Raw genomic sequence first — 23,550 nt, forward strand, 5'->3', positions numbered from 1 at the left:
CCAAGGATTTTGTGAGTTTTAATTCAGAGTTTGAATGTGCACTGTAACCCGAGTAGTAGGTGATCACTGAGGAGATTATCAATAGGAGGTGATCAATAAGGCTTAGCTATTACTTTACCAGCAATATTAGTCTTATCCAAACCTTAAGAGTTCTTGTTGACTTAAAAAATTAAGAAAAGGAGTTTACTGATTGAAGTATAGATAATTTATGTAGGTTTTAAAGATTTTTCTCTTGAAGAATTGGACAAGAAGTACTTAAGATATATCTTCATGCTAATGTTTTTTACAGGGTTTAGTTTATTACTTGATGTATTTTGTGCTCTACATGGACCAAGAGAAAAATGTGTTGAAATTCTGAGGAGTGGTCACTTGTTAGCTATTTCACCAGGTGGAGTTCGAGAAGCCCTAATTAGTGATGAAACCTACAACATCATTTGGGGTAATCGTAAAGGCTTCGCTCAGGTTGCAATTGATGCAAAAGTGGTGAGTTATATAAAACTAATTATTAAAGTAAAGCTAGGTTGAATTTAAAATCAATGCTTACATAGTGGGCCAGAATATATAAGAATTTAGATACTTTAATTGCACTACTTAAAGATCAGTGTACATAACTCTTTGTAAGGTTAATGATAGAGAAATTTTCCTTGTGCTTTGTGAAATAACCTAACAATCCCACTCATCTTAAAAAAATTAATCTGAAAATTTGGAAAGTGTCCATCCAAGTTTTATTTTACATTTCAAAATCCAGCTGCTTTTAATTAGATCTGTAAAATTTTTTGTATTCCTTCAGTTACATCTTTTTCAAAAGTATTTTCAATTCTATGTATTTTAAGCCTTTGGTATGACTGAGTTGGCGTATTTCAGTAATGGTTGTTGGTTGGTTTCATTGCATTTCTTTTATGTGACCAATTTGTATAATAATGGAACTTGAATACATAACATCTGTTATTTTTTATTAGCAAATATGATTAGCTATCTGATACTATGAATAAAGATAAGAAATAGATATTAGTGTAATTTAGATCTTTTAAAAAGATTTTATAAAAGAATTAGTCAATAAGATTAAGTGTTCCTCAGGGATCCAGGGTGACTATTCTACTTGGTAGACTGAAGAATATGAATGCCATTTTGTCCTTTTCTTTGCATTGGAAAGTAATTCTCAACTTTTTGGTCTCCATATTATAATTTATCCTATGAAACATTTATTCATTACTTATGGAATGTTTCTTCTTTGTTTTCTGTTTTCATTTTAGATTGTTTGTTGGAAAAAGAAATGGTAGTACCTTTGACAGGATGGTGTTCTTTTACCAGGCCAATTAATTAGAGACTGTTGCCAATACTTTCATGTCTCAGTTTTTTTGTGTACCTTTTGCTGCTATATAGAGACCAGTATGCACCCTTAGCTTACCTGTTCATCTTACAAATATAGGCTTAAAAAGGAAGAGTTTATGGATGATTCATTCTAACCCAAGACCAGTATTTGGAAAAAAATGGAAATTTTCTTTTTGATTTCCTTTTTTTTTTAACTGCAGAGTTAAAATAAAATGTGTTGAACTTCATTCTCTCCTGTACACATTTACATGTAACTACTAAAAGTAATTGCTGTAGTGCTATAGTAATGTGATCCCAGAATAAGAGTTAATGTACTTGTCGAAGTGTTTAATTATAGACAACATAAAAATTTAAACATTATTGTCTTACAGTAAATTATAAGCTTCCTAAGGACAAGATCATCTTTCTGAGTTCTTAGTACAGTGACTAGCACTTAGTAGGCTATTTGAATTAAATTGAATTGATTTTTTTAACACAATATTAAACACTACTAGAAAGGGACATTTGGAATTTAACTTACATTAATAGTATTAGTGATGCAGAAAATTAATTCATAGCACATTGTATTTCTCAGAGTTTTAAGCACTGATGTATAAAAATATTAGAATATATGAGAAAGTACAAAAGAATATATGCACTATTGTACAAAAATTAAGGGTAATGAAAGTAATGTCTGTTAAAGCTGTGATAAAAGCTAAAACCGTAATCAAAGATAGTTTAATTTTCAGGTTTATATTTGAAAGCATTATTTCTCCTAAAGTTTTAAGGTGAAAATCACAAAAGTACGTTTGGAATTATATAAATTGATCGTGAGATTCTAATTTCTCATCCTTAACTTCACAGATTTAAGGAACATTGCCTGGAAAAGGCTGGAAAGAAAGTATAAAGAGAAAGGAACTATTTTTTTCAATCTTTGATAGAGTTTCTAGATAATTAAGATAATCTAGATAATTTAAGGTTTTTGTATGAAACTTGAGAACATTTTATAAACATCTTTTGTAAGTTTAAAGTCAGAAATCTTTAACATTGTTGATTTACAGGTAGCATTGTACATTTGATAACTATTGTACCACCCCAACCTTTTGTAGTGCTTTTAAAAGGCTTTATGTCGGTACTCCTGTACATTAAGTAGGTGACATATATAATTATTCCGATGTTACAGATGAGGAAATCAGGCACAGAGAGATGAAGGGATGGAGGGATCGGGTCATACAGCAAGGCAGAAGCAGAGCAGAGCATACAGTTCAGGACCGCAGGCAACCGCGGCTGTTGCCATCCCTGACTGCATTTCACAGTGAGTCCGCTAACCTTGAGATTAGAGGCACCTTCCAGATACATAAGGGAGCATTTTTAACCATATATGGAGATAGTCATAAATGGTACAAGTGTCTGATCTGGAAAACCCCTTCATGGTCCTCACAGAATTATCATAAACTATCATGAACACAAAATTATCATAAAGTAAAAATTTAAGACTGTGTGGAGGAATAACTACATTTAAATTGTAACATGGTAACAAATTAAGGTGAAAAAATCTAGATTGTCAATGCAAGTTCACATAGTATTGGTAATAAAATGTTAGGTTTTCTGAAAGTTACAGGCTTTTTAATATAATTTAAGTCACTCTTACTTTATGAAATTCCCGAGAATTTTTAGGTAACTTCATATCTAAATAAGTTGGAAAAATATTAGCCCATTTACTCAACTTGGAAAAATAAGTGATGTAAAAGAAAATAACATTTGTCTTAATAAAATTGTTTATATGTATTATATCAATCTAAAAAATAACCTTTGAGATAGTATAATTATTATTATTCCCACTTTATATATGAAGAACCTGAAGAATAAACATGGTAAGTAACTTATCCAGTGGTGCTCACTTATTTTTAGGGGCAAAGTTTAGACTTTTAAGATCACTTTAAAATAATGCCCCAAGAACAGTTTTAACAAAATACATATTCTCTTTCTCTTGCACACATGTACATACACGTACATAAGGAGACACATGTATGCATGCAATTTAATTCCAGGTTACTTAGGCTAATACCTTGTATGCATAAGGTATATAAGAAAATAAATGAATAATTATACTACAGTATCAAGTTGTTATAAAGTAATGCTTATAACTTTAAGGCTGTTAGCTTGAACGCAAATATAGAAACTATATGGCCAGACTATATCCTGGAATACTGAGCCTGCTAGGGTAAGCATTTTCCTGCTTAATAGGTTCTAGATATATCGAGCTTCTGGAGAGTAAGCTATTTAAAGGGTGGTATGTACCCTCTTCATAAAGTGCATGCTTCAGTATGAATCTAGGGATTCATGCTAGTCAGTAGACATAAATCCAGCAATACTGGTCAGAGAAGATAAAGGATGTATATATGAGCCATAAGGTTTCTGTTTCTTTTTGGGCATTTTATGTTCTCAACTCTAAAGACATTTTATAACTCTTTAAAAAAAGTTAGAATGTCAGCAGTCACTATTTCACAAAACTAGTGCTGGTTTCCTAGATCATAATCTGAATTTTGTACAAAAGAGTCAGTGTACTTTATGTTTTAGCTTTGTGAATTAACCCCATGAAACTTAAATTCTTCCGTCAGAGTGCCTTTCTTTACCTGACTTCTTTTTTCCAAACTGTTTTAAGATTGCTGCCTATTTCCAACACTTTGTATTCAGAGAATACAAACTACTTCATTATGTGCATTGTCTCTCTGTCCTGTGTCTTCATTCTTTCGTTAATTAATTCATCCATCACACTTTGTTTTAGCGCCTAGTCTGTTCCAGGCACTATTCCAGGTGCTGGGGATATAGCTGTAAACAAAACAGTGTGACCTTCTGGTGAGGGTAGAAATACGTTAAATAAATGACCAGTAGTTCTATGTGAGTTAATAAGTTTAATGAAGAAAGCTATACCTGAGTCCCTTTCCTTCAGTCCACCATATTTAATGTTTTCCACAACTGAATAAGAATGGCTTTTTAAATGTCAGCTTATTTAAATATCTCAAACCCTCCTCACCAGGGCAGGTAACTCTGTATTAGGCAAATACTGATGGTAGAATGTAAGTAAAGTGATTCTCAGTTTTTTAAATTCTAAAATGTCATTTAATTCAGTGTATTTTGTGAGCATTTTAAAGTGTTCTTATTCAATTTTTTATCTACTTGAGTTTCACCATCGTTCTATCTCCTTACATGATCCTTTGTGACTTCATTGTTTTAGGACATTTAATTAAGGTCTCCATTTAAAAAATCATACTTAATCACAGATGTTCATGAAATAATAAAAACCATGAACTTGTGAGCAGAAATCCTTTAATATTAATGATAAAAGGAATTGTTTATATATTACTTTTCCTTTTTTCTTTTTTTTGCAATGAGTCTTATACTTTTCATTGATGTTCAACATTTTTAGATTTAATAATCTCAAGAAAAAATAGTGTTTTGGTGGTTGCATGACAGCATCTTTCCAAAACCTGTCATTTGAATTTATATAAATTTCCCCATAGAAGGAATATCTGCCTTGTAACTTTTTCTCTAGTGAGTATACTATTCAGTGGACCACTAAAATCAAATTAATTTACCACATTAATTTTATTTAATGAAATTAATGATTACTGTAATCTTTATTTTGAATTTCAAGAGTTTATGTGGAAAGAATAGGAAAGTTTTAAGTGAAATATTATATATTACCACTAGAGGGTAGTGTTTCCAATTTTTGTTTTTACAAATGATCAAGTTAAATTTAGTCTGATAAATCACACTGGTGGTAAAAGTATACCTTTATTTTAAAAATACCTCATTTTCATAATCCTGAACAGGCCCTCAAAAGTTTACATTATTGACTCAGTGGAGATATTGAATGGATCAATATATTTACTTTTTTAATTCAAATTCTCTCTTCAGCCCATTATTCCTATGTTTACACAAAATATTCGAGAAGGATTTAGATCACTTGGAGGAACAAGTAAGTTCTGATTCATATGGTTTTTCTAATTATAATGGAATATTTAGAATATAATTTTCGAAATACTTGGGCTTTTGAACCCTGTAAGAAATTCTTTTGAATTATTACTTTAGATAATGGATATATTATTTAGATGTTTTATTATTTACAGTCTAAATGATAACTGATTCTAAGTAGTGGCAGTTCTTGGATGTTATATTTTTGTTAAGAGTCTCATATACATACTGAAGCTTATTTGTTTTGTGGGCTTCTTAAAATTACAGAGTGAGTTATCTAATTTCCTTGGTTGAGTCATGCTGTTGAGGTTTTGAACAAATGTATCCATTACCAAGACTAAATTCCTAACTCACTGCTGAAGAAGTTACAGCTTTAAAAATGGATGACAATATGATATTGAATTAAGATTAACCACCTATGGATGTATCATCTGCTTTGGTTCATTTCTGTTACTTCTTGTTTTTTGATTTTTATAATATTTTGAACCACGGTACATTTATATTGTAAAGTTCTTTTTGTCTAACTTTAATTTATGGGTAACAAAATGAGCTTTGAGTGTAGTTACTGGAGTGATAACAATTAGAAATGCTTTTTCTTTGCAATATCTCTGTTGTTTTCTTTTTATTTTGAAATTTTCAGTTTATTTTTATACCCTGTGTTTGGGTATAAAAGTAGATCCCCATAACTATATTGTTCCTATCCACATACAAATCCCCTCTTAAAGAACTTTGCACATTTATTATTTCTTTTATGTGTAATGTTGGTATGTTATTGATATTCTATTATGTTTTTTAGGTGTTAACATCCCCCCCCTTTTTTTTTTCCAAATTTAAGCTGGAAAGGCAGATTGATGTGATGCTTAGCTGTTGCTGTAGAATTGTTCTTCTAATTTTCTCTCAGGTTATTTCTTCAGAATTTAAGTTACATAACAAAGTTATTCCCAATTTTGTTTCTTTAATTATGAAGTGATTTAAAAATTACTTGTAACTGCTTTTTGACTTTTTTACTTACTCCCCCAGTTTATTTTACATTATTGCCACTTTTGATTTTGCTAGGTTTCCTACTTGGTCATTAGCATTGGTAATTCTTTGCTATTCTTTGCATTTTTCTTAATTTACAATAGTTTTTTTTTTTTTTTTACCTATTTATTGTGCATTTTAGTTTAATGTTTATGTGAATTTATCTTATGCTTTTTCTTTTCTTTTATTCATAGAAGCCTATATTTGTGAGTCTCTAGAGACTTTTTAGCTTCTAGCTTTTGGTTGCAATATTTACCCTCAGTTTCATAATAATAGTAATTGGCTTGCCTTTTAAAATTCTCATATTTTTAAAAGTTCATTTTTAAAAAAATTAATAAACCTTATTTTGGGGGGCATTTTTAGGTTCACAGAAAAATTGAGTGGAAGTACAAAGAGTACCCATAGAGCTTCTCACCACCTTCTGGTTTCTCCTATTATTAACATCTTACATTAATGTGCTACATTTGTTAGAATTGATGAAAAGCTCATCTTTAAAATATATACATATTGTATTAATTGCTGTGAGGTGATACTGTTTGCTACCTTCTGTCTTACATTATTAATTATTAATTTGAAAATTTACAGTTGCTCAGAATATTTAACCAATTAAAAAAATTTTGTTTACTTTAAAACAGGGCTATTTAGGTGGCTTTATGAAAAATTCCGCTATCCATTTGCTCCAATGTATGGCGGTTTTCCAGTGAAATTACGTACCTATTTAGGTGATCCTATTCCCTATGATCCAAAGATAACAGCAGAAGAATTAGCTGAGAAGGTAAATTATTCTTTTTTTCTTAATCTTTGAACAGATTTTTACTTTCAATTATTGTTTAAAAATGAATTTATTCATTCTACAGACATGTTTCAATCAGTGGTGCTTTTTTCCCAAGGGACATTTGGCAGTGTCTCAAAACATTTAAGTTATTGTCATGACAGGCAGGTCCTGGGAGGTGGTGGGGCCATGGGCTTGTAGTGAGTAGAGGACGGGGATGCTACTTCTTACCATGCACAGGACGGCTCCCCACAACAAAGAACCACTCATTTTAAAATGTCACAGGTGCTAAGAGTTTGCGGCTCTTGGCACTGGTAATTAAAAAGTTTCATAAGTGATGTCCAGAAGAAAGAGTTGACCTCCATGAAAGGAAAGTATTGTTCTTGTTTGATAGGAATATCCTGGCAGGAAAGTGGAGTAGTTTTTAAGAGTGTAGGTTACAAAATCAGATTGTTCCTAGCTCCACCACGTGTGTGCTGTGTGACCTCAGGGAATCCACAGCTTACTCTGTTAGTCTGCAGAACATGGAAGAGAATATTTGTTTATTTTTATTTTTTTAGTTTTTAGAGAGAGAGCGAGCGCGTGCGCAATAAACGGTGGGAGGGGCTGTGGGAGGGGCAAAGGGAGAGAGAAAATCCTAAGCAGGCTCCATACCCAACATGGATGGAGCCTCACACAGGAACTCAGTCTTATGACCCTGAGATCATGACCACTCACAGTTGTCTCTGAGGATTACGTGAGATTATACATGTTCATTGTTTGGAAGAGGGAGGGGTATATAGTAAGTGCTCTGCGAATGCTGGGTGTTAACATTATACATTATTAACAAAAGTGAATACCATTACCCTAGGAACTTGCAGTCCAGCAGGGGAACTGAATAACTAAATCAGCGTTTATATGGTGATGGACTAACCACAGTGGTGTGCTTGCAGAAGGTTTCTTACCCTGGGTGTTACTAACAGGTTGTTGTGGAGGCCTATCCTGTGCACTATATGGAGCTTACCACCCTCTGTGGCCTCTCCTCACTAGATGCCAGTAGCACTCCCATCCTCACCCCTCACTCATTGTGATAACAAAGAAATGCCCCAAGACCTTTTCATCTAACACCCAGTGGGGCAAGATCCCACCAGAGAACTGCTGTCTTTGGGTATTATGGGAGCACAAAGGAAAGATACCCAAATTAGATCAGGAGTACCTCCTTGGGAGAGGTGATGGCTGAATTCAGTTTGGAAACACAAGGAATTAGCTGGACAGAGTAATGAGGTAGAGGAAACTAAATGTATAAATGGATGGCAATATGACAGCATAAAATCTTTGGGGAATTGCATATAGTTAGAAGGATATATATTATGGGAGATGAAGCTAGAAACACAGGACAGGTCTGGACAACCATGGCCTACAGTTGATTTTGTTTCCTAAAAGCTGGGTCAGGGGCAGGGTGTTGTGGTCTTGAAAATAGGTGAACACTGTGATAGGTTTGCATTTGCAAAGATCACTGTAAGCAATATGGAGGCTGAATTTGAGTGAGACAGTAGAAACTCAAAGGGGAAAAAGACCGCTTTGTGAAGGGAAAATAGGAGAAATGAGGGGGTTTGTGATGGGTCTTGAAAGGAGGATGTGATTTGGACATATGGACTTGGGGTTGGAGGAAAAGTATGAATAAAGAAATGGTGATAGGAAAGTTGACCATATACCAGCAGTCTGAGGGGGTTAAAACAAGGTTGGGAAAGACTGCCTGATAAATTCTCCAGGAATTTTGCAAAACACATTAACATGTTGAAAGTTCTAAGAATCCCTGCAACAAAGAGGTCTCTTTAACTTTATTTCAAACACATTTTCCTGTTCTCACCTGACCAAAACCCTCTCCTTGATTTTTGTTGAGTAGCATTTAATAACAACTGTGGAAAAATAAACTTGGGGAATCACTAGCTAAGTGGGTAGGGTTTGGTTGAGATGAAACTGGAAAAGTAAGTAAGGGCTATATTTTTAGGCCCTTAACTATCACACTAGGGAATTTGTCTACCAGATACATTTCAATTAGGATAGGCCTCTGTTTGAGAGTGGCTCATATCAGTTTCATTCAGAGTTATTTGGCAGAAGCAAGCAGATGTATAATCTGTTTCTCTACAATGTTTGTGAAGATGACTCTAGCAATTGTGATTACTTAGATACATATAAATATAAGTGCGCTTTTTAAGAGCGGAGGTTAGGCTATGAATTCTTGTGTCTCCAGTTCCCAGCACAGCATTCGGTATTTAATTAGATCACAATAAATGTTTGATGAATGAATGAATTGCATAATGATCTTTTTATCTACTTGAAAGGGAGAGCAGGGTGCAAATTTGAGAGATTTTACAGAGAAAATACCAGACTTAAAACCTAATTCTATAGCTACCTGCAGGATATGTATGTATAGATTTATACACATAGTTTTTTTTTTTTTTTTAAGATTTTATCTATTTTTTTGAGAGAGAGCACAGATGAGGGAGAAGGAGAAGTGACTTCCCACTGAGCAGAGAGCCTGGCACAGGGCACAGGGCTCAGGGCTCAATCAGTCCCAGGACCCTGAGATCATGACCTTAGCCGAAGGCAGATGCTTAACCAACTGAGCCACCCAGCGGCCTCTTCATAGGTAAAATTAAAATTAAAAAATATTGCACTGGAGTTTGGAAGAAAGGTCAGAATTGATGAAGATTTAGAGAAGTTATCTGCATGAGATAGTTACTGAAGTCATGAGTTTTACAAAGCAGCTAGAGAGAGAAAGAAGACTTAGGACAGATGGGAGGACAAGTAACATGTAAGGAGTGTGCCAAAGGAAAATGCCCAAAGCTGACAGAAAGGGAAGTGGCAGAGAGGTGGGGGAACAAGTAAATTAGTGTGAGTGAAGTCAGCAGGTGAGGATGTTTAAAAAACAGAAGTGATCAGTAATATTCATCCCTGCAAAGACCAAGGGAAAAAAGACCACTCAGCTTGCAGTTTATAACTTCAGAAAGTATAAAACTAGATTTAATTAGATCACATAAAGCCATAAATGTCAAATTACTGAATCACCTGGAAAATGGGATGAATATGTTGTGATTATAACTTTATACCAGCCTTTTGTATGTATACTGTGATTTTTTTAAGTTTTAAAATTGTGGATAAAAATATAAAATTTATCACTTAACCATTTTTAAGTATGTTTTATTAGTGCTAAATGTATTTATTCATTGTTTTGAATCCAGTCTCTAGAACCTCCTTTTCATCCTGCTACATTGAACCTGTGTCCACTGAACACCAGCTACCCATTCCTTCTCTGTCTCTCTTTTTTTAATATATATCCATCAAATATCAATATATCAAATATATATATGACATATATATATCAAAAATCAAATATCAAATATATTTTTCATATATATCCACCAATTTACTTTTTCTTTATGGGTTTCTTTATGGGCGACACAAGATTCTTTTTCTCCCCCAGCTTTATCGAGATATAATTGACATATAACACTGAAAGTTTAATGTGCAAGGTGAAGATTTGATATTGTAAATATCAAATTGTGTATTGTGAAATGATCATCACAGTAAGATTAGACGACATTTCCATCACCCGTAATTACCATTTTGCATATGTGGTAGGAATATTTATGACCTTTTCTGTTAGCAACTTTCTGATATATAATATAGTATTATTAACACATTAGAATTTACTCATCTGAGAACTGTAAGTTTGTACCCTTTACCAACATCTCCCTATTCCCCCACACCCTGGCAACACCCGTTCTACTCTGTGTTTCCACAAATTAATTTTTTTTGGATTTCGCATGTGAGCAGAATCATACCACTTCTTCCTCCTGCAGCTCCTGGCAACCCCCATTCTACTTTCTAGTACTAGGAGTTTGACTGCTATAGAAAAAGTGGAATCATAGTGACTGGCTTGTTTCACTTAACATGTCTTTCAGGTCCGTCTGTATTATAGCATGTGGCAGGATTTCTTTCTTTTTTTAAAGCTGGATAATATTCCATTGTATGTATATGCCACATTTTGTTTATCTATTCGTTCATTGTTGGACATTTGAGTTGCTTCCATTTTCTTGACTGTGGTGAATAATGCTATAGTGAAAATCGATGCACAAATATGTTTTCAAGATTGTGTTTTGAGTTCTTTTGGATATATACCCAGACGTAAGATTGCTGGATCATATGTGGAAAAAAAAAATTTCAGCTTTTCCCTCTTCTAGGGGAAAGCCCAGTTCTTCCCTACTATGTCTTTCTTTTACTTGTGAATCTTCTACATACCACGTGACTTCTGACACTTCTGATCACCAAATATGTGGAGGTTTTTCCCCAATTCTCTGACACCAGCTGGATGTCCGATAACATAACTCAATTCGGACACTGACTACCTGGAGATAGTGTAGATCCCACAGGTTAAGAGCTCAGTCCCACAAGGCTATTCCCACCCCATTCTAGATGCTAATCGCACGTAATAGGTCCTCAGGTAACTCACAACTTCGGCTGAGTTGGCTACAAATTGGAGGTTCCATGACCCCTCCCCAGGTTCAATTAATTTGCTAGCATGGCTCACAGAACTCGGGTACACTTACTTTTATCAGTTTATTAAATGATACAATAGGGGATACAGATGAACAGTCAGATTAAGAGATAATGGAAGGTGAAGAATGGGAGGGCCCCAGGCGCAGGGCCCCCATGAAGTTAGGGTGTACCACCCTCCTGGTGTGGCTGTATTCACCCACCTGGAAGCTCCCTGAACTCTGTACTCTTGGAATTTTATGGGGGATGATGGAGTTGAGCTAAAGAGTCCAAGCTTCTAATCATAGGTTGGTCTTTCAGGTGACCAGCCCTTATCCAGAAGCCATCCACAAGTCCAGTAGAACAAAAGACACTTTTATCCCTGAGGAAATTATAAGGATTTCAGGAGCACTGCATCAGGAACTAGAGTCAGAAACCAAATATTAGAACAATAGAACAAAACATGTTTCTAGTGCCCTTATCACTGAGGAAATTATAAAAGTTTCAGGGCCTCTGTATCAGGATCCAGGGGCAGAGACCAAATATGTATTTTCTATTATCTCACACTATGATAATTCTGTTTTTAATTTTTCAAGGAGCCTCATCCATACAGTTTTCTATAGTTGGCCATGCCATTTTACATCCCTACCAGCAGGGCACAAGGGTTCCAATTTCTCTGCATCCTTGCCAACACTTGTTATTTTCTGTTTTGTTGATGGTAGTCATCTTACTAATGGGTGTGAAGTAGTAGTATCTCATTGTAGTTTTGATTTGCATTTCTCTAATGATTACTGATGTTGAGCATCATTTCATATGCTTGTTGGCCATTTGTATATCTTCCTTGAAGAAATGTGTGTTCAAGGTGTTGGCTCACATTTTTAATCATATTATTTGGAAATATAATTGTTACAATATAATCATATTATTTGTATACAAATACAAATAATCACATTTAGGTTGAATTGAATTGTAGAAGGTCTTTATTCTGGATATTAATTCCTTATTAGATATATGATCTACAAATATTTTTTTCTCCTTCTGTAGGTTCTTTTTCACCCTACTGCTTGTTTCTTTTGATGTATAGAACTTTGAGTTTGATGTATTCCTGTTTGTCTATTTTTGCTTTGTTGCCTGTGCTTTTGGTGTCGTATTCAAGAAATTATTGCCAAATTCAGGGTCATGAAGCTTTTCGCCTACATTTTTTTCTAGGAGTTTTAGAGTTTTAGGTTTTAGGTTTAGCTCTTTAATCCAATTTGAGATAATTTTTTGTGTGTAATGTAAGATAAGGCTCAACTTCATTCTTTTTTAATGTGGATATCTCGTTTTCCCACCATCATTTGTTGAAGAGACTGCCTTTTCCTCATTGTATGGTCTTGGCACCCTTGTCAAAGATCATCTGCCATACATGCAAATGTTTATTTCTGGGTTATCTTTTCTATTCCATTGGTCTATATGTTTGCCTTTATGCTAGTATCATACTGTTTTGATTTCTGTAGCTTTGTTGTATGTTCTGAAGTTGGGAAGTATGAGGCCTGCAGCTTTTTTCTTCTTTTGTCTATTTAGAGTCCTTTGAAATTGCAAATAAATTTTAGGGTTTTGTTGTTGTTGTTGTTTTTTTTTTTTTTTTTCTATTTCTGCAAAACATGCTGTAGGGATTTTAATAGGGATTGTCTTGAATCTGTAGATCACCTTGGGTAGATTGGACAGCTTAACAATATTAAATCTTTTAATCCATGAACACAGATGTCTATTTATTTGTGTCTTTAATTTCTTTCAGCAGTGTTTTATCATTTTCAGTGTGAAAGTCTTTTTCCTCCTTGGTTACAGTTTTTCCTAAATATTTTATTTTTTTATTTTTTTTTAAGTATTTTTTTTTAAAGATTTTATTTATTTATTTGACAGAGAGAGATCACAAGTAGATACAGAGGCAGGCAGAGAGAGAGAGAGGGAAGCAGGCTCCCTGCTGAGCAGAGAGCCCGATGCAGGACTCGATCCCAGGACCCTGAGATCATGACCTGAGCCGAAGGCAGCGGCTTAACCCACTGAGCCACCCAGGCACCCAATATTTTATTTTTTTGAATGCTATTGTAAATGGAATTGTTTCTTGGTTTTTGTTTTGTTTTCAAAACAAAACAAAACACTAACATTGTTAGTGTACACAAACACAACTGAGTTTTGTGTGTAGATTTCATATTCAACTTTGCTGAATTCGTCTATTGGTTCTAACTGTTCTTTTATGGAATCTTCAGGGTTTTCTATGTATAAAATCATGTCATCTGTGAACAGAGGTAATTTCACTTTTTCCTTCTATGCATAAGTCTGATTTAATCCTATAGGGTAGAGCTTATTATTGCTATTTTATAAATGAGAAAACTGGATGATTTTAATCAATTTTGCTAGGGTGTGCTGCCGTAACAACCAATCAATCTCAGAGGCTTACGACAGTAAAGCTTACTTGTTCATGTTCTATTTCCCCTGAGATCCATGTCTTCTTTCTCCTGGGTTCATGGCTGATTCATGGGGGATGTTGCCATGGTAAAAAGAAAATGTCAGGAATGGAACCTTTAAAGCTTCTGTTTGGAAGTGGCTCACTTACTCCCACTGACATTTTACTGGCCAAGGCGGTCACACAGCCACACTGGATTTTATTGGGACAGGATCTGTACTCTTCCCATAGGATGGCCCAGAAGAGAGGGGCTGGTAGGGAGAGGGAATGAATCACTGTAATCTACTATACCATACTGGGACTCAGCAAGACCGGACACTTAGAAAAGGATATGCAGCTGAAACAGCTATAATATTATATTAGATGGGACTATTCAAATCAGGCAGCGGATAGGTAGGAAGTTTCACAAAGGGAACAGTAAAGAAACATTGTGTGCCTTTTCAACGAACTTCATTCTTAGAAAACTTACCTCCAGGTATGCTGCTGGTCCATTAAATATACTCATAGTTTATTGCCTTCTTCCATCCTGAAAACAAAACTCTGTGAACGCTGGTTTTTAGGGTCAGGACACGCTCTCTGCATAGCATGATTGTTTTCTCATCCCGAGATGATGCCTGCCTTACTGATAACACTCCAGGAGCCTCACACCAGGGACCTTACCCCGTGATGTTGCTTCTGGCCACACACACTTTACTATTAATATAACACACTTTTTTGCTGCCCCCGAATAGTGCATTCGCCTGGAGAATATAACTAAATTCTGATTTGTTCTTTTAAATTTTTTTCCTCACTATTAGGATTTAAGTGGGTCAGAGCTACTTAGGAATACTTCTTACAAATACCATATTTTTTATAGGCAAAATAGAAGATAATAGCGAAGGAAGGGGAAAATCCTGCTGTGGAAATTTAGGGGTCTGGGCTATAATCCTCGTACTACCACTAGGCAGCAGTGTCACTTTGGATAAACATGTTTTTTTCTAGGTCCCAGTTTGCTTATTTGTAGAGCAGAGAAATTGAACTAGATGATCTCAGACGTTTGTTCCAGGTCTCTTAAATGAACCCTGTTCCCTTATTTTCCTTAGTTAAGGAAAATATATTACTGATAGTTAAATTCCAGTGCCTTGATTTTTCATATGAGGGTTTTTCCCATGAGAGGAAAATTTACTCACATTCATGTCACTGCTGGAATTAGATATTTTATATATTAAAATATATAAACATAGTATAACCTTACGTATTTAAACTAAGTAAGAAAGAAGGCCTTTCTGAATCCTTGAAATACCTCAGTTACCCTTTCAGGTTACTTTATGTACTTTATTATCAGTAGCTAAAGTAACAAGTAGTCTACCAAAGCATAGTAGACTTATATTCCCCCACATAGTGGGGGAATTTATTTAAGGACATAGTGCCATATTCATATTTTTGATTGTAAATTGTCATTATTGAACTGAAGTATACTTGAAATAAAGAATACTTGGAATTTTCCTTTTGTGAATATATTGTCATGATTTTCCAATCCTCGTTGTCAATAATATAAGCATAACTGTAAGATAATGATCCCCAGATTATCACAAATTCAAAATTATTAGCATCCAAATTAATGTAGAAATGAAATCTCATTTAAAAAATGGGTGATAGATTGTTCAGGCATTTGATTATGGAAACCATTTTGTAAGCACGGTCTAAATCTAAAGTAAAATACAGTGTGCCAGTGCTGAACAGGGCACTTGGGACATATCCTGAAAGTTCTCCCAATCTTAATCTATCGTTCCATCTCTGCATTTACCGTGTCTGTTTCTGTCTGTTTCTTTAACTCTCTCTACAGTCTCATCCACACACCCACACATATATATATATATATAAATACAGGTCATTCATATATACATGCAGTGTCATATACCTGTATTGTTAAGGTGGAAAAGAGATGGAGAGAAGTGGATAGATGTTAGTGGTCTTTGGGAAGTAAAATGAATGGATTTTGCCAATGGATTAACCATTGTGAGTGAGAAGCAGAAGTTGTTAAGGATGACTCCTAGGTTTTGGGTTACTAGGCTAGGTTTATGGTAGTGTCATTTGCTGAAATAGGGAAGGAACTAAGAAAAGGACACAGGATGAGTGAAAGAATGCTAGGTTAGTCTTAGGTGTATTGAATTTGAGGTGCCTTTAAAACATTCAAGGGAAGTCATATTGAATATTCCTATATGAAGCCCAGCAGACCTCAGGTACAAATTTAGGAGTCATCAGCAAATGAAAGGTAATTAAAGTTGTCTGAACCTTTGAAGAATAAGTAAGTGCCTGATTTTGGGATTATAAATCTGCAAAGAAGATCGGAAAGGAGCAGCTTGAAAGCTAGGAGAAAATCTAGCTTTTCCTCCTGTGTGAGAATTTCAGAAGCAAGATCAATGGTGATGGAGAGGTCAAGTAAGATTAAAAGAATGTCTCTGGGTTTGGTGACAGAAGAATGTCACTGGTGATTTTGCAAGAGTTGTATTTCCTTAATGCATTGCCCTAATATTTCTTCACCCAGGACCCTTCCTTGACACCTTAGTTCATATTAAATAAAGTCTATCTTTTCACTCGGTGTTTAGTGCCTTTGACGATTTAATTGAATTCTAATTTTAGAGCCTTGTACATCCAGCTTCTGAACACATACCTGAAAGTCCAGCCAAATTCACTAACTCACCATTCCTTAGGCAGTTGTTTTCCTGTGGTCTTTTTCGTCCTGCTTTTGCCTTCACTGTCAGTGAAATCTTACTGGTCCTTGGAGACCCAGACCAAACAGTACCTCATTCATGTGTCCTTCCCTGCCCACCAAATGGGCTCTCAAGTTTGAACTTCCAGATGCTTTCTTTTCACATCTCAGATGATAGATACATCTTACAAATGATTTTACATTTTTTATTACTTTGTACTTGATCCATTTATTAAGTTATGGGCTTGAGATTAGAGCCTCATTTCACTAATGTTATAGCTTCCAAAGCATCTGTTTTCTAAATAAGTGAATAAAATTTAAAGAATATACTTCACAGAAAACAACCTATATTAGTCACTTTTAGTCACTGTGCCATGTACCTGAAGACATGGTTGTAATTTCATTTAATACTTAGAATAAGTATATGAAGTAGTTCTTCTTTCAGAGATGCGAAAACTTGTGGTTTAGAGAGGTTTATTTTTAAAATACATCTTTGGGCTAGGGTTTATTATATTTTAAAAGAGGTGCAACTCAGACTCTTAACTATAGAGAACTAATGGATCATTACTGGAGGGGAGGTGGGAGGGGGGAAGGGTGAGCTAGGTGATGGAGATTAAGGAGGGTACTTGTGATGAGCACCAGGTGATATATGGAAGTGGTGAATCACTAAATTGTATACCTGAAGTCAATATTACACTGTATGTTAACTAACAGGAATTTAAATAAAAACTTAAAGAAATGATGAAGGTCCAAGATGTATAAAAAGAAGGCTATTGAAAGGCTAGCATCTGAAAGGAAGTGTGTATGCGTGAATATATGTGCATTATGTGCATGCACAAAAATTTTTTTAGATAGTCACAAACTGATCTAAAAGTAAAAGTTACTGAAATTTGTCATGAATTTAATGGGAAACAAATAATTTTAGATTTCTTGTTATATCCTACTTGACCCATTGCTGTGACCTAATTTAAATTTCTGTTAAACTGTCGAGAAATTGACCTAATGAATGAATGTATCAGCTCAGTCATAGTTTTCCTCATTCACTCCTCTTGCACTACCTGCTGTAGTTGTTTGGGTGTGTAGTGATGAAAGAAAAATACACAAAAGTTTATTCTTGAATAGAAAGGAGTAAAACTTACCCTAGGAAATTTCCTACAACTTTTTTTCCTTCTGATTTTTCTCCTTCAGTTCCTTGTAGTGTTTACTGTATGCAAAACATTGCTGTGCTCAGTGCTGGAGAAATACAAAGCTATGTCTTAAGGAACTTATAGTCTGGGTAGAAAATAGCCGCGTAACGTCAACTGGACTTCCAGTATAATACAGTCAGTGTGAGGACTACACTATGTCCATGTGCTGAGAAGGAAGTCACTAATTTTGAGAGATGGGTGCTAAATTAAGGAGGACTTTTTTGAAAGTGGTGTATTAGAATCTTTACAACATAAATGATCTATTTTGGGAACTAAAAGAATAATGGCTTTTCTTTTGTTTTCTTAATAGACAAAGAATGCTCTTCAAGCTTTGATTGATAAACACCAAAGAATACCAGGAAACATTATGAGCGCTTTGTTAGAACGTTTTCATAAAAAACAAAAGACCGACTAGAAAATGATTTAATACATTTATATTCGTATGTTTGTGTCTGTGGTACTGTCGTCTAAATTTTGTAGGTTCTATAATTAGTATTTTTTTTAAATGTTAATAAGCATCCTAGACTGAACTTGTTTAAAATTGTATTGTTGATTTTGTTTTTGCAATCAATTGTGTCAAATTTAAACAGTAATTCATTACATGCCTAATAATTCAGAAAATGATGTTTCTTTTTATAAATTCCTGATAATGTATGATAAACATATAGATTTTAAAAATTAAGTTTATTAATAACAGCAATTTAGGTTAAACAAACATTCCTAAGATAATGCATCTAATTTCTGTATCTGTTGCATTGAACTGATTTTGCAAGATGGCATAATTCAGTACAGACACTGAAGTTAGAGAAGAAATACTCTTATCTGCCCCTCATTCCTTTCATGACCTTGAGTGAATCATGTAATGTTTTTGTGCCTCAACAATTCACTTTTTAAAAACATGCTAATACTTTGTTGAGGAATATTATTTTAAATTCTTTTTTAAATTTTAAATTCTTTGTATTTGCTGTGACTGATAACTGTAGAACTGAAATTATAACTGAATTAAACAATACCAAGAATTTTTAGACATTTATGTATATATTTGGTCCACATGATGTTTAAATTATTTCTTTACGTATGGTGTCAAGTTGCCAAGCACAATGGGAAAGATACACTGTTTTTCAAATTGAATAAATGAGAAATTAGGAAAAGTAGAATTTCTAATAATTATTATTATTTTTAGTATTTTGTTTTTTAATGAGAATCTGTAGACGTACTATATAGGGTATGCTGTGCATTGTCAGCTATGTAACATGGCATTTAACAGTTTAAGGTTAAAAATAAGGACAAAAAAAAATTTGTGCTCTGCATTTCGTATGTTAGAAATTGATTCTAGGCTGATAAAAGCAGAGTTAAAAAAGCTCTGCTTTTGCTGAATACCATGGCTTATTCAGTTTGACTTTGCAACCAGTCAAATGGTTTATTGTTTCAATAAAAATATACTTGAATGATAAATTTATGTGAACACAAAGCTTTCTGAAAAATTAATGGCTTTTGATTTGTTGTCTCCTTGAAATCAGAATTTTTAAAGTATTTAAATGGAAGAGTACCAGAAATCAAATGCAGTATCTCCCACTTCCTTTTTTAGATATTAACTTACTTGGATTTTTGTATTGATTTTTGTATAAGTATATATGTATGATATCTGTAATGTATCTAGAATTAAGCACCATAAAATAAAAGTAAAGCTGAATTGCAGTTCATTTTCTTGTGAAATTGCATATGTGACATTTTCTTACTTTAAACTAATTTTTTGTTTTACTCTTTATTCATTTTTCACCCATAATCATATTCATCTATCTCAGCCACAAAGAGTAAACCTTACTTTCTAATGTAATTAATATATTTTAATTTCAATTTCAATAAAAAGAGTCAATGATTATTTGAAGCTTTTTCCGCCCTCTAGCAGTGAGCTGTGTTTGTTTGAAATCAATAAATATTTCCAGAATGAATGAATAAATGATTATGAAACAAATGAGAATAATGTTTTGGGGCAACTATTTGTTTTTAAAAATGGAAGAAAGAATGATATTCATTGTTTATGTAGCAGAGGCTATTATTTTTTACAGTATTTAAGTTTTACTGCTTTAATTAAAACCTTGCTTTGTTCTCTGATAGTCGGAGTAACTGGAAGCCATCCTGTCTCACTCAGTGCAAGATGTTTATCTTTACTTTTCGAATTTAAGTGTCATTGAGAAGAATGAGGGAATACGATCAAATAGAGAAACACAAGTCAATGCGGATGTTCTTAACCCTTTTTGAGGCAGTGTTCTGATGGAAGTCTGATGGAAGCTAGGGACTCTCCAGAAGCATGAGCATGGCATACCACTCTGGGAAATCTTTTATATCCTTAAAAAAAAAACTTTAAGTTTGAAACAACATCAGATTTACAGAAAAGTTGCAATAGTAGTACACAGTACTCCCATGTACTCTTCACCCAGATTGACTAATTGTTATGTCACATTTGTTTACCCACCCCTCCTCCTCTTTCTCTCTCTCTAGATTTATAAATAATTTTTTTAATTTTTTTCTTCTGAATCAACGGACAGTAAATTGCAGATACCATGCCCTTTACCTTTACCCTTGATTATAAGGCCATCCATTCATAGCACCACAGAGCAATGATCAAAATCAGGACATTTATCATTGATACCTAGTATCTGATCTTAAGGCCAGATTTCAATTTTACCTGTTGTCTCAATATCCTTTATATCAGTTTCTCTTCTTGATACATGGTTCACAACAGAATCACATACTGCATTTAGTTTACATATCTCTTTAGTCACCTTTAATCTGGAATGATTGCCTAGCCCTTCTTTGTCTTTAATGATACTGACATTTTTAGAGAAGACAATTTGTTTTGTAGATACCCTTCCCTCTGTTTTCACATGATTTGATCCAGGTTATGCATTATTCCAGAAATACGACATAAATGGTGATGTGCTCTTTCAAGTGTTTCATGTCAGGAGGCACATAATGTTGGTTTGTGTCATTAGCAATGGTAATAACTTTGATCACCTGGTTAAAATGGCATCCACCAGGTTTCTTCCCTGTAAATTTTTCCTTTGTATTGAGTTTATGGAGAGGTACTTAGAGACTATGTAAATATGTTTCTCATCACCCTTTCACCCTCTAGTTTTAGCATCCTTGAGTTGGCTATTTCCTGAAGTAATTACTACTTCGAGGTTTTCAAAAGTGTGATTTTCTAACTCTATTATTCTACATTTATTAGTTGGCATTCTACTATAAGAAAGAATTTTCCAATTTCTGCTCTTCCCACATACTTGATGTTACCGTTGTGGACACTGAGATTCATATTTTGTTCAAAGGAGTATTCTTATACTTTTAAGTAATTTAAATATGAGACCCTCTTAAGTTTATAGCATTTATGAAACTTTGAAATAATAGATATTTACAAGGGTAAGTAGGATGTTTTTGTATTTGTATGTGATTACTATTTTTAAAATATATTTTTGTTTTTTTAATTATAAAATATATATAAAGAATTTATCATTTTAGCCCCTTTTAAGGTATACAATTCATTGGCATTAAATACATTTACAATATTGTAGAACCATAACTACTACTCATTTCTGGAACTATTTCATCATCCCAAACAGCAATTCTATGTTCTTTAAATAATAACTCTTCATTCCCTGCTTTCCCCAGCCCTTGATAACCTCTTTTCCACTTTCTGTTTCTATGAATTTGCCCAATCTCTGTATTTTATATAAGTGGAATCATAATATTTATTCTTTTGTGTCTGGTTTATTTCACTTAGCAAATTTTTTTAAAATTTTTAAAATTTTTTTAAAGATTTTTATTTATTTATTTGACAGACAGAGATCACAAGTAGGCAGAGAGGCAGGCAGAGAGAGAGAGGAGGAAGCAGGCTCCCTGCTGAGCAGAGAGCCCGATGCGGGACTCGATCCCAGGATCCTGGGATCTGAACCGAAGGCAGAGGCTTTAACCCACTGAGCCACCCAGGCACCCTTCACTTAGCAAAATTATTTGGCATCTTCTCTTACACTAGATAACATAGTTACATTGCCAATTCAATCTCCAACATCAACTGGGTTTCCTACAATCCATTCAATTCTGACCCTAACTATTGGAATGAGTTAACCCAGACTCTGCAGGGTAAGGCCTTAGTCCCATAAGGCTGTCCCCATTTCAGGTACCAGTTGCAAATAGAGCCTCCAGACTACCCCCACTTCTGCTCTGCCTGCCCTACGACGAATTTGGAGGTTTCCGTGACCTCCCATCCTCCCCTGCTCAGGTTGAATAATTAGTAGAACAACTCACAGAACTCAAGAAAATGCCACACTTAACAGTTTTATTATAAAAGATACAACTCAGGAACAACCAAATGGAAGAGGCAAGGTATGGGAGTAGTAGGTGTGTCAAAGCTTCCATGTTCTCCCTGGGTGTACCACCTTCCCAGCATATGATGTGTTCACCAACCCAGAAGTTTCCCCCAAACCTCATCTTGGCATCATTGGTTGTCCTCTCTCCTCCTTGGAAACTGGGGATGGAGCTCAAAGTTCTAACTCTGTAATTGCATAGTTTTCCTGATAACTAGCCTCATCCTGAAGCTATCTAGCCTTTCCCCATCATAACCAACTAGGAGTCATTAATATAAAACAGGTATTCCTATCGCTCAGGAATTTACCAGGATTTTAGGAGCTCTGCCAGGAGCTAGGAACAAAGACAAAATACATATATATTTTATTATACCAAAACAATATTTTCAAGGTTCATTTGTGTAGCATATATCAGAATTTCATATCTTTTTATAGCTGCAAAATATTCCATTGTATGTATATAGCACATTTTGTTTATCCAAAGTGTTGTTTCTACCCTTTGGCTATTGTAAATAATGTTGCTATGGAGATTGGTATACAAGTATCTGTTTGAGTTCCTGCTTTCAATTCTTTTTGATGTATACCTAGGAAAGGAATTGCTGGATCATCGTAACACCATGTCTAACTTTTTGAGGAACCACCAAACTAATCTCCATAGACTATCATTTTACATTCCCGATAGCAATGTACCAGGATTCTGTTTTCTCCATATCCTCACCAACACTTGTTATTTTCAATTTTTTTGATGATAACTATCCTAATGGGTATGAAGTGGTATCTTACTATAGTTTTGATTTGCATTTCCCTAATGACATGGTTTAATATCTTTTCATGTGCTTGTTGGCCATTTGCATATCATCTTTGGAGAAATGTCCTATTGAAGTCCTATTTTTATTTTTAGAGTTCCTTATACATTCTGGATATTAATCCCTTATCAGTTATATAATTTGCAAATATTTGATCCCTATTCTGTGGGTTGTGTTTTTACTCTTTTGATAGCGTCCTTTGTTGAACAAAAGTTTTTAATTCTGTTAAGACCTAGGGGTGCCTGGGTGGTACAGTTATTTGGGCCTCCAGCTCTTGATTTTGGCTCAGGTCATGATCCTTGGGGTCATGGGATGGAGCCCCATGTTGGGCTCCCCTCTTAGCAGGGACTCTGCTTGGGATTCTCTTTCCCTTCTCCCTCTGCCCCTCCCCCACTCTCTAGAATGGCTAATAAATCTTTAAAAATTATTTTGTTGAGATCTAATTTATCTACTTTT

The 23,550-nt window shown here is 34.4% G+C and overlaps 1 protein-coding gene across 2 annotated transcripts in view; it reads left to right on the top strand.

The window, feature by feature from the left end:
• The window catches only part of TMEM68 (transmembrane protein 68), a 45,310-nt gene extending 25,493 nt beyond the window's left edge, over positions 1-19,817 (top strand). For both annotated transcript variants that reach the window (XM_046017875.1, XM_046017866.1), the window contains 4 exons: positions 290-483; positions 5,233-5,293; positions 6,945-7,084; positions 18,235-19,817. In XM_046017875.1, coding sequence (XP_045873831.1) covers positions 290-483; positions 5,233-5,293; positions 6,945-7,084; positions 18,235-18,339 — 500 coding nt within the window. In that variant the 3' untranslated portion in view covers positions 18,340-19,817. The remainder of the gene's footprint in view (positions 1-289; positions 484-5,232; positions 5,294-6,944; positions 7,085-18,234) is intronic.
• The last annotated feature ends 3,733 nt before the right edge of the window (positions 19,818-23,550 follow it).

This window comes from Meles meles, chromosome 1, assembly GCF_922984935.1.
Source record: "Meles meles chromosome 1, mMelMel3.1 paternal haplotype, whole genome shotgun sequence".
Taxonomy (NCBI): domain Eukaryota; kingdom Metazoa; phylum Chordata; class Mammalia; order Carnivora; family Mustelidae; genus Meles; species Meles meles.